This window comes from Bos mutus, chromosome 11 (assembly GCF_027580195.1).
Source record: "Bos mutus isolate GX-2022 chromosome 11, NWIPB_WYAK_1.1, whole genome shotgun sequence".
Taxonomy (NCBI): domain Eukaryota; kingdom Metazoa; phylum Chordata; class Mammalia; order Artiodactyla; family Bovidae; genus Bos; species Bos mutus.
In genome coordinates, this window is record NC_091627.1 from 104,744,836 (window position 1) to 104,757,000 (window position 12,165).

At 43.2% G+C, this 12,165-nt stretch overlaps 1 protein-coding gene across 1 annotated transcript; it reads right to left on the bottom strand.

The window, feature by feature from the left end:
• Nucleotides 1-3,910: 3,910 nt before the first annotated feature.
• Nucleotides 3,911-4,944, bottom strand: MTLN (mitoregulin). The gene is made up of 2 exons (XM_070380176.1): nucleotides 4,603-4,944; nucleotides 3,911-4,003 (listed from the first exon to the last, which is right to left on the bottom strand). The coding sequence occupies exon 1, from the start codon at nucleotides 4,908-4,910 to the stop codon at nucleotides 4,740-4,742; it is 171 nt and encodes a 56-aa protein (XP_070236277.1). The 5' UTR covers nucleotides 4,911-4,944; the 3' UTR covers nucleotides 3,911-4,003; nucleotides 4,603-4,739.
• Between the last annotated feature and the right edge of the window lie 7,221 nt (nucleotides 4,945-12,165).

The window sequence follows — 12,165 nt, forward strand, 5'->3', positions numbered from 1 at the left end:
TTTCCTGGCCGGTCCCAAAGGATTAGGGTGGAGGTGGGGTAGAATTTGCCGCTACGTCCGAAACTACAAGTCCCATAATACTCAGTATACCACATTCCTGCAGGGTTGCTCGGAGTCCCCAGTGGCTCAGCGGTAAAGAACACGCCAACGCATATATATGGAATTTAGAAAGATGGTAACAATAACCCTGTGTACGAGACAGCAAAAGAGACACCGATGTATAGAACAGTCTTATGGACTCTGTGGGAGAGGGAGAGGGTGGGGAGATTTGGGAGAATAGCATTGAAACATGTATAATATCATGTGTGAAACGAGTCGCCAGTCCAGGTTCGATGCATGGTACTGGATGCTTGGGGCTGGTGCACTGGGACGACCCAGAGGGAGGGTAGGGGAGGGAGGAGGGAGGAGGGTTCAGGATGGGGAACGCGGGTATACCTGTGGCGGATTCATTTCGATATTTGGCAAAACTAATACAATATTGTAAAGTTTAAAAATAAAATGAAATTGAAAAAACAAAGTAGTAGTAGGAAATAATAAAGATAAAGCAGAAATTAATAAAATATTTTAAAATGCCATTAAAAAAAAAAAAAAAAAACATAAGCAATGCAGAAGCCAGCAGGGTGGGGAAGATCTCCTGGACGAGGGTACGGCAACCCACTCCAGTATTCTTTCCTAGAGAATCCATTGGACAGAGGAGCCTGGCGGGCTACAGTCCATAGGGTCGGAGTCGGTTACGACTGAAGCGACTGAGCCTGCACGCACCAGTTTTGCTAAACTAATCTTGTGTTAGTCGATCAGTCAGTCGCGTCGGACTCTTGCGATCCCATGGCTCCTCTCTGTCCATGAAATTCTCTAAGCAAGAATACCGGAGAGTTGCCATTCCCTTCTCCAGATCTTACCCACCCAGGGATCAAACCCAGGCCTCCTGCATTGCAGGCGGACTCTGTGCTGTCTGAGCCACCAGGGTACTTGAAGCTTCTTAATCTTAAATGAACTGTACAGTTTTCTTACATGGCTTATACGGGATACGTGCTGCTGCATACTCTCACTTCACAAAGGCAGTATTTAATTCTTTGCTATTTGGGATATTGCTGGAGTATCACTTAATTGCAGTTTTTGCATCCTGAGTTCTATGGTCTAGGGATGTTCATTCTACAGGAAGTCTATAAACCGTGATTATGCGCTGCATTTTACATCTCTCAGGGAGGTTGTAATAACATTTCCCCAAGTGGGACTCATTCCTATAAATCCAATTCCCAAACTCTTCCCACTACATGGAAGCTCACTTTTCCCACTACATGGAAGCTCACTTTTTAAAAGGTGAACCACATTGATACAGGTTTACAAGTTAATCCCACAGGCCAAGAGCCATGCTATTTGCGTTCTTTCTTCAACAGAAAAGTGACAAGAACCACCTCACTTAATGTTCACGTTGAACACAGCTCCATGTAACATCAAGCAGTTTTGGATACTGATGGTATCCAACATCCTAATAGTCTTCCCTTTTTTCTAGTCCTCGTCCACCTCCACTCCTACACTAAAAGTAAACTCTACCCCAACTTCTAACTGTAAAAATTTGTCTTCCTTTTGAACGAATAATGGATTCTTTCACTCAACCTGTTTGTGCAATGCATCTGTATCATCATGTAGGTTGTTCCCTCATTGCTCTCTGACATTTCATTGTATGGCATACTCTAGTAGACTCAACTATCCTACTGTTGCTCTGCTTTATTTATAGCTCCTGTCTTTATTTTGAATTAACTTCTTCATGATGGCTCCTGATACTTAAAATTCACTTAAATAGCCAGTTTTTCCATTAAAAATCCAACAACTGAGGTAGTGTTATAAAGTATTTTCAGATGGACTGACAAATCAGTACTTCTAATGATCTTGTAAGAGGTAAGAAAGAAAAAAAACTGCACTAAAAACAATCTGTCATTTAGGAAATCCTTATTTATTTTACGTATATGTCTCTAAATAAATTAGGACAACTTTCTATTTTATAGGGAGCTCCATATTTAAAATGAAAAATTACAGAGTCATTTCTGCTTCTGCTAAGTCGCTTCAGTCGTGTCCGACTCTGTGCGACTCGAGACAGCAGCCCACCAGGCTCCCCCGTCCCTGGGATTCTCCAGGCAAGAACACTGGAGTGGGTTGCCATTTCCTTCTCCAATGCATGAAAGTGGAAAGTGAAGTCGCTCAGTCATGTCCGACTCTTAGCGACCCCATGGACTGCAGCCTACCAGGCTCCTCCATCCATGGGATTTTTCCAGGCAAGAGTACTGGAGTAGGGTGCCATCACCTTCTCCACTTACATCTACAAGGCTCTTGAAAAGCCAGGTCCTTTGAGATGGTACAGTTCTATGTTGGTAAAAATAAACAAATAAACAGCTTATATATGTGTACATGTATGGGGAATGAGGAAGGATGAAAAAAAGTTTATTACTCTTGTTTACCTCCACTGGAAAGATGACAGATTTTATACACTTTTGTACCCTATTCAGAGTGACAAACATTTCCTATGAGTCTCGGATTGGCATCATCACCACCTGTAAGTCTGTTAGAAATGCCTCTTCTCAGGCCTCAGCCCAGAACTACAAGATCAGAATGTGTACTGTAATAATACTCCATGGCTTTATGCACATATTCAAGTTTGAGAAATACCACTTCAGTATTCACCATGCTGTAAGGAATGCGATTACTCAGCTATGTTCTTTTTTAACTTACATTGTTTTACTTGTAACCCTCAGCAGTCACTTTAATGCTAGTCATTGCTTCTCCATTGTTATCCCTTAATGCCCTTATGAAAACCAAGAGTAACAGTGTTACAGTGAACATCGACCTTGTATGGCTTCCTCATAGGAGCTACTGAAAAAGAATTTAACAGCTTTGGGAGAGGCTTGTAGTGGAGAACTAGTCCACTACGAGTCTCTGAAACTGTTAAAATTTTACATTTTTACATCTCTTATGGAGGTTTGTAATAACATTTCCCCACGTGGGGGTCATTCCTATAAATGCAATTCCCAAACTCTTCCCCCTACGCCAATGATCTGAGCTCACTTTTAAAAAGATGAAAAAGAATTTAACAGCTTGAGAGACACTCATAGTGAAGAACTAGTGGCTAACACGGAGAAGGCAATGGCACCCCACTCCAGTACTCTTGCCTGGAAAATCCCATGGATGGAGGAGCCTGGTGGGCTGCAATCCATGGGGTCCCAAAGAGTCAGACATGACTGAAGCGACTTGGCACACAGGGACCTGGTCACTCACTCCTGATTTTTAGACACAGCTGTCCCTTGGTACCATTGGAGGACTGCTTCCAGGAGTTGCCACGGACACCAAAATCTAAGGATGCTCAAGTGGCATAGTTGATCATTGCTGTCCATGTTTCCACATGCATGGACTCAACCAACCATGGATAGTGGTTCACTTACATGTAGATTTATTGAAAAAGAAATCTACATGTAAGTGGATCTCTGCAATTCAAACCCATGTTGTTCAAGGGTCAACTGTATTTGGGATTTATCACTAAGCTCTATTCAATGAGTTTTCTCCTTTACATGTATGTTCTGTTAACGATACAAAAGAAATTTCTGTCAATAAAAATTTATACTTTGTGCTTGGAGTATGCTGTCACCCTCAGAAGCGTAAAGGTCTTACATATATTCCCTAACCTCAGGTATTTTTACACAATTGTTTGGTTTCCAGAATGGCTCCAGCAAATCTGCTGAGCAAAGGGACTGGTAATGGTTCCTAGACCAACTTTGCTTTGCAGTTGTACCAACGAACTAGCACAGATTCCTTAGAAAACAAGGTATGTGATCAAAAACAGTAATTATCAGTTTTGAGGCTCCAGCTCTCTTTATGCAAGGATACTGATACTCCTTTCCCTTTTAATAAAAGGTTCAAATACGTTTACATTTTTTATTTTAAAAATAAAATTGATTCATAAAGTGCAAGGAGAATTATTTCTCTCCAGTTCTCCATATCCATCTTCAGTGAGCTGTTGGAAACATAAAAGAAAAATAAAAATTAGAAATACGTAATGGATAACTTCCAATTATTTTTACTGTTTAGTTAAACCATGACCAACAAGATCTGGTGTTACAGATAAGAAAACTGAGACCCTGAAAGTTTACAGAGCTCTAATGAAAAAGCCAAGACTAGGTTCAAAGCTCCTGACTTACAAGCCACTGTTCTTTCCACTTTCCCAGCCTGCCAAAAAGCTAAGAATTTAGACTGGAGATGACAAAGCATGAATGCAAAGATGTACTATGATGCTATCAAAGATATTTTTAAATATAAACTGATCAGGGAGAGAAAAGGATGGTAAGAACACCTCCACGGTCCGTCTTCTTTCTTTCTATTCTTTCGAGTGTTTTCCATTTTGAAGCTTAATGTTGTCAAGGTGCAATGACTTTGCACGTGGTTAAGGCAGTCCCGTTAAACACGCGCAGGGAACTAAACTATGGAACGAAAGTGTGCGTTACCACGGAAAACAGAACTTTCTCCTCTTTCTGGGGCTCTTGAAACCCTCTTGCCGCAAGATATTGGTCTATCCCCAAAATCTCCCCTTAAAGCGCTGCTATAAATACTGCTCACCAACTCCAAGACAAGCCTGGCACTGCGGGCGCAGGGCGTGAGACGGGCCTAGCTATGGCCGAGGCCCCGCACGGGACAGGGTAGATGCCCTCGAGGTGGTCGCGCGGGAGTCGGCGGGGACCAACAGGGCGGGGATCTCAGGCCAGATCCAGCTTCTTCTGCGTCGCCGCTAGCTTATCTTGCAGCCTCTTCTTCCTCCAGTCCAGATAGCGCCGCCGCAGCCGGTTTGCCTGCCAGCCCACGAGCACTCCGGAGGCGAATGCCACCAGTACAGACAACTGCAGCGTCCTCTCGGACACGTCCGCCATCGCGAACCCAGGGCGTGCAGCGCGGCTACGGCGGGGCGGCGGGGTCAAAAGACCCAACGCGTTCAGGGGCGGGGCACATCCTGCGGCGCCTCTCTTGAATCTCGCGGGTTGGTAGAGAATACGCCTGCAATGCAAGAGACCCGAGTTCGATCCCGGGGTCAGCAAGATCCCCTGGAGAAGGAAATGGCAAGTATTCTTGCCTGGGAAAGCCCACTGACAGAGGAGCCTGGTGGGCTACAGTCCATGGAGTCGCAAGAGTCAGACAGAGACATAGCGACTAAACCACCACCACCTGTTGAAGACTTGCTTGGCTCGCCTACATCCCCATCTTTCCCTCCTCAGAGCCCTTACTGCCAATGTTGTTTGGCGTTCATCAGATATTTCCTTGCATTATTACCTAACTTCAGTGGTGCCTCTTTCTAAGCCCATGGGCAGTTCAACCTCTTTATATTTTCTCGAAGCAGTAGAATGTGAACCAAATATGTGACTTTAAATTTTCTGAAAAAAAAAATTTTTTTTTAAATTTTCCGGTAACTTATTAAAAATGCAAACAGATGAAATTGTTGTTAATAATGTATTTTATTTAGTTTACATTTGTTGCTGCGTCGCTTCAGTCGTGTCCGACTCTGTGCAACCCCATAGACGGCAGACCACCAGGCTCCCCCGTCCCTGGGATTCTCCAGGCAAGAACACTGGAGTGGGTTGCCATTTCCTTCTCCAATGCATGAAAGTGGAAAGTGAAAGTGAAGTCGCTCAGTCGTGTCTGACTCTTAGCGACCCCATGGACTGCAGCCTACCAGGCTCTTCCGTCCATGGGATTTTCCAGGCAAGAGTACTGGAGTGGGGTGCCATTGCCTTCTCCCTTAGTTTACATAGAGGAAGTTATTATGAAGTTTTTAAATTCTTTTTTATATTGAAAGTCTATGAAATCTGGTGTAGATGTTATAATTAACCGAACATCTCAATTTGAACAGTAAATTTTTGGTGCAGATATTTGATCAGTTTCTAGAATATGTAGAAGTTAGTTGAAAAGTTAGATTCATATACCCACATCGTTCCAAATACGTGTAAAAATTTCTGCAATGACTGAGTTGAATATTGGTTTTTATATTAAAATTCATTAAATTGTTTTTATAGATTTATTTTATTTGGCTGCAGCAAGTCTTGCTTGCAGCACACAAGATCTTTTCAGGTGTGGCATGGGAGCCTTTGGCCTTTCCTGGCAGCTCAGCTGGTAAAGAATCTGCCTGCAATGCAGGAGGCCCTGCTCTGCATTGGCAGGGTCTCTGGCCTGGAGAATTACGTGGACTGTATAGTCCATGGGTTGCAAAGAGTCAGACACCACTGAGTGACTTTCACTTTCACCTGTGAGGTTTTAGGTGTGGCATTTGAGCTCTTAATTGCATCGTGTGCGATCTAGTTCCCTGACCAGGTATCAGACTTGGGTTCCCTGCCCTGGGAGTTTGGAATCTTAGCCCCTGGACCACCAGGAAAGTCCCTAAATTGTTTTAAAAAATTCAAAACCTGGTTCTTCAGTCACGCTAATCACATAGGCGGCTTTGTTGTTCAGTCGCTGGTTGTGTCCAACGCTCTGGGACCCGTGGACTGCAGCACTCCGGTGTCCTTCCCTGTTTCCCAGAGCTTGCTCAAACTCACGTCCACTGAGTCAGTCAGTAACCATCTCGTCTTCTGCCGTCCCCTTCTCCTCCTGCCCTCAGTCTTTCCCAGCATCAGGGTCTTTTCCTGTGAGTCAGCTCTTCACATCAGGTGGCCAAAGTATTGGAACTGCAGCTCCAGCATCAGTCCTTCCAATGGGTATTCAGGGTTGATTTCCTTTCTGATTGACTGCTTTGATCTCCTTGCAGTGCAAGGGTCTGAGAAAACCGTAATTCAAGCAGACGTATGCTCATTGTTTACTGAGCTCACTAGGCAGGGTGCTGCCTGAGAACGTTTCCAGGTGCAGTCTTCCTGCTTGGTATACTTTCCCCCTAGACACCTTCAGGACTGACTCCTTCACCGCCTTTAGGTTTTGTCAACTGCCACTTTCTCAGTGGGACCTATTTAAAAGTCACAAGCCCAGCAAATCCCCGCTCTCTGGTACTTCTGCTCTGTTTTCCTGCTTTGTTCCCCTACTCCATCCTTACCGCCCTCCACATGCTGTAGAATTTATTGGGCTGGCAAAAAAATTCATCCAGGGTTTCCATAATATGTTACCAAAAAATCCAAACAAACATTTTGGCCAACCCAATACTTATCGAATACAAAAACTGTTTATCTCCAGCTCCCCTGCTTCTATGTAAGCTACTTGAGGGTGGATTTTCTTTTTGTTTTGTTTGTTTGTTTCAGTTGTATATTGATGAGTCCCAAGTGCCTACAATAATGGCTGGTACATGCTGTTAGTTGCTCATTCATGTCTGACTCTGTGTGACCCATAGGCTGTAGCCCGCCAGGCTCCTCCATCCATGGGATTCTTCAGGCAAGTATACTGGAGTGGGTAGTCATTCTCTTCTCCAGGAGATCTTCCTGACCCAGGGATCAAGCCTGGGTCTCTGTCATTGCCAGTGGATTTTTTAGCCTCTGAGGTTTGCACAGTAACAGACACTCAGTGAACATTTGGTGTTGAGTGACAGGCGGGGAGTGGTTACAAGAGGCTTATTTGTGGGTGACTGAACTAAATCTTAAGTGGAATAGATAAGTAGGATAATCCAAAGAAAAAACTTAATTTCCCTGAATCTTCGTTTTCTCAGTTGTAAACTGAGGAGTTTGGTACCATTCAATAGCTCTGAGGCATGTTTAAAAGCCAGTTTTGGCAGCCTGACGTGCTGTACTTGCACCACTGCTGATACTGCAGTTTGAACTTCACGTGGAATCCATGTCTCATCCCTCAGTGGCCCTTGGGTTAAAAATAAGCCAGATCATGTACACGGGAGCCTTGAATATGGGAGAACCTTAGACACATAGACCTGGCAGAAACCATAGAAAATTGCCCTTGTTTTATTTTCATTTTAAAAAATATTTATTTTTTTTTATTTGGCCGTGCAGGGTTTTAGTGTGGCACGTGGGATCCTTGGTCTTCATTGAGGCATGTGGAATCTCAGTTACAGCATGTGGGGTTTAGTTCCCTGACCAGGCTCCCTGCATTGGGAATGCAGAGTCTTAGCCGCTGGACCAGTAGGGAAGTCCCCACATCCTCTTGTTTTAGCAGGAGGTAACTCGGGCCAGAAGGATGAATAGAGCTGATGGGAAGGAGTTCAGAGGTATAAGATTTAAATCCCTCTTAAAAAGCTAGTGTGCCCCTGACTTGAGATTTTGTATTTTTCTCCTGGGTACATTGTTTCAGTGGGGCATTTTAGTAGACTTGATAATGGTCAACTGGCTTTGAGGTGATGATTACTGGGGATTTACAGGCTGAATAGTCAAGTGTAATGAGTTAAAGGATTACAAGAGTGTCTTTTGAATGATACATTAACTACCACTGTTGAGTTTGCATTTCAAAGTGCTTGCCAAGCAAAAGATATTGCCATTTACAGTATTAGACTTACATTTGTTGTAAGTTCATTTAATGTATGTATGCAAATAGAATTGGTTTCCTCTACAACTCTTTTTGTCGTTACCTGTGCGTTCGGTATCATACCAAGAAATCATTGCAAATCCCATGTCGTGAAAGTGTTTCCCTATGTTTTCCTCTAAGAATTGTATAGTTTTAGCTCTTACATTCAGGTCTTTGATTCATTTTCGAGTTACTTTTTGTATATTGTATAAGGTAAAGTTTCAACCTCATTCATGTGGATGTTCAGTTGTCCCAACATCATCTGTTGAGGAGACTTGTCTTTTCCCCACTGAATGGCCTTGCCATCCTTGCTGAAAATCAATTGATGGTATATGTTAGGGTTTATTTCTAGGCCGTCTATTCTATTCCATTGATCTATGTGTCTGTTCTTATGCCAGCACCACACTGTTTCATTACTGTGGTTTTGTAGTAAGTTTAGTAATCAGAAGTATGAGTCCTCCAACTTTGTTCTTTGCTATTTTTTTAAATTTTGTTTTATCACAAACATTCTCATGTGAAGTAGTGGTTTAGTTGCTAAGTTGTGCCTGACTCTTCCGACCCCATGGAATGTAGCTGCCGTGCTCCTGCACTGCAGGCAGATTCTTTATCAACAGAGCCACCAGGGAAGCCCCGTGTGAAGTGGTGTGTCACTGTGATTTTCAAATTGCTTTTTCCTAATGATGAGTGATGTTGAATATCTTTTCATGTGTTTACTTGTCCCTAGTATGTCTTCTTGGAGAAGTGTCATTTCCCCACTTTATAACTGGGTCGCTTTGTGCCCTGGTTCAGTTCAGTTCAGTTCAGTCGCTCAGTCATGTCCGACACTTTGCGACCCCATGAATTGCAGCACGCCAGGCCTCCCTGTCCACCACCAACTCCCGGAGTTCACCCAAACTCTTGTCCATTGAGTCGGTGATGCCATCCAGCAATCTCATCCTCTGTCGTCCCCTTCTCCTCCTGCCCCCAATCCCTCCCAGCATCAGAGTCTTTTCCAATGATTCAACTCTTCACATGAGATGGCCAAAGTATTGGAGTTTCAGCTTTAGCATCAGTCCTTCTAAAGAACACCAAGGACTGATCTCCTTTAGAATAGACTGGTTGGATCTCTTTGCAGTCCAAGGGACTCTCAAGAGTCTTCTTCAATACCACAGTTCAAAAGCATCAATTCTTTGGTGCTCAGCTTTCTTCACAGTCCATACATGACCACTGGAAAAACCATAGCCTTGACTAGACAGACCTTTGTTGGCAAAGTAATGTCTATGCTTTTTAATGTGCTGTCTAGGTTGGTCATAACTTTCCTTCCAAGGAGTAAGCGTCTTTTAATTTCATGGCTGCAATCACCATCTGCAGTGATTTTGGAGCCCAAAAAAATAAAGTCTGACACTGTTTCCACTGTTTCCCCATCTATTTCCCATGAAGTGATGGGACCAGATGCCATGATCTTAGTTTTCTGAATGTTGAGCTTTTTTTTCCGCTCTCCTCTTTCACTTTCATCAAGAGGCTTTTTAGTTCCTCTTCACTTTCTGCCATAAGGGTGGTGTCATCTGCATATCTGAGGTTATTGATACTTCTCCCGGCAATCTTGATTCCAGCTTGTGGTTCTTCCAGCCCAGCGTTTCTCATGATGTACTCTGCATATAAGTTAAATAAGCAGGGTGACAATATACAGCCTTGAAGTACTCCTTTTCCTATTTGGAACCAGTCTGTTGTTCCATGTCCAGTTCTGTTGCTTCCTGACTGTATGTAAGTTTCTCAAGAGGCAGGTCAGGTGGTCTGGCATTCCCATCTCTTTCAGAATTTTCCACAGTTTATTGTGATCCACACAGTCAAAGGCTTTGGCATAGTCATTAAAGCAGAAATAGATATTTTTCTAGAACTCTCTTGCTTTTTCCATGATCCAGTGGATATTGGCAATTTGATCTCTGGTTCCTCTGCCTTTTCTAAAACCATCTTGAACATCTGGAAGTTCACGGTTCACATATTGCTGAAGCCTGGCTTGGAGAATTTTGAGCATTACTTTACTAGCGTGTGAGATGACTGCAATTGTGCAGTAGTTTGAGCATTCTTTGGCATTGCCTTTCTTTGGGATTGGAATGAAAACTGACCTTTTCCAGTCCTGTGGCCACTGCTGAGTTTTCCGAATTTGCTGGCATATTGAGTGCAGCATTTTCACAGCATCATCTTTCAGGTTTGAAATAGCTCAGCTGGAATTCCATCACCTCCACTAGCTTTGTTCATAGTCCTGGTTACTTTTATGTAAATTCTCTGTATATATTTTAATCCTACAAACAGTTATTATTGTTGTTTTACACAGCCAATAATCATTAAGATTCACCCACATGTTTATTGGGTGAATAAGTTGCTTTTTATTGCTCTTCATACCTCCTCATGTCTCTGTGCTTCCATGTAGAATTATTTTCCTTCTACCTAAAAAATCCACTTAATATATTCTGTAGCAAGTCTGCTGCTAAAGAAATTTCTCCATTGTAATTTGCCTAATTATCCTTATTTCACTTTTGCTTTGGAAGGATAATTTTCAGGGTATAGAATTCTAGGTTATCGGTTATTTTTCTTTGTTGCTTTGAAGGTATCATTACCTTTTCTTCGGGCTGAGAAGTCAATCATAAGCTTTGCTTTTGTGTCTTTCATGGTAGCATGAATTTATACCTTTCTTCTGGCCAATTTTAGCATTTTCTCCTTTAAGTTTTGGTAATTTGATGTGCGGTTTTTAAGTGAGTTTTTGTTTGTATTGATCCATCTTGTGTTCATAGTTTCTTGGATCTGTGACTTGTCTTTTGTCTTGTTCTGGCAGTACCACACAGCTTACAGGATCATAGTTCCCTACTAGGGATTGAACCAGGACTCCTGGCAATGAAAGCACTGAGTCCTAACCCCTGCACCACCAGGGAATTCCCTAAAAGAAATTCTTGATAATTTGAATCTTTGGACAATATCGTAATCCAGAGAGAATTTATCTTGCTTCCAGGGCAGAACTTATTATTCCCTTTTCCGTCTTTATTAGTTCATTAATTATGCATTCTTTTACTTTTGATATTTTCCCTAGACCTTACGACATTCATCTTTGACTTACTAGAGACTAACATAACTGTGTCCCATTAGGGACTGAGTGAATTAGAAGGTAGGCTTCAGTCCTTATAAAGGTGGATCTACTTCTACTTCATACTTGGTTATAGACTGTATACCTTTAGGGTCCATCCTGAAAGCCTGAGGTGTTCTTCGTTTGGTCCTGAACCCGAGTGTTTGTTGGTGCACATGTTCTTAGTCGCCTCAGTTGTGTCCGACTCTTTGTGACCCCAGGGACTGTAGTCTGCCAGGCCCTCTGTCCATGGGATTCTCCAGGCAAGAATACTGGAGTGGGTTGCCATGCCCTGCTCCAGGCGATCTTCCCAATCCAGGGATCAAACCCTTGTCTCTTACGTCTCCTGCATTGGCAGGCGGGTTCTTTACCACCAGCGCCACCTGGGAAGCCCCCGAGTGTTTGTCCTCCCAGCTCTGACACATCACCAGCTCTCCCTTCAGCATCTCAGCATCTCATCTGCTGCTCTTGGCTCAGCCTGTCAGTCCCCACTTGCCAACTGGCAAATGCCTTGAAAGGAGAAGTCAAGCCAAGTTCAAGCTCACTCTCTAGGTTCCTTTTTTCCAGGATGCTGGCTCCCTGAGGTTCCCTGCAGCTCCTTGCTGCCT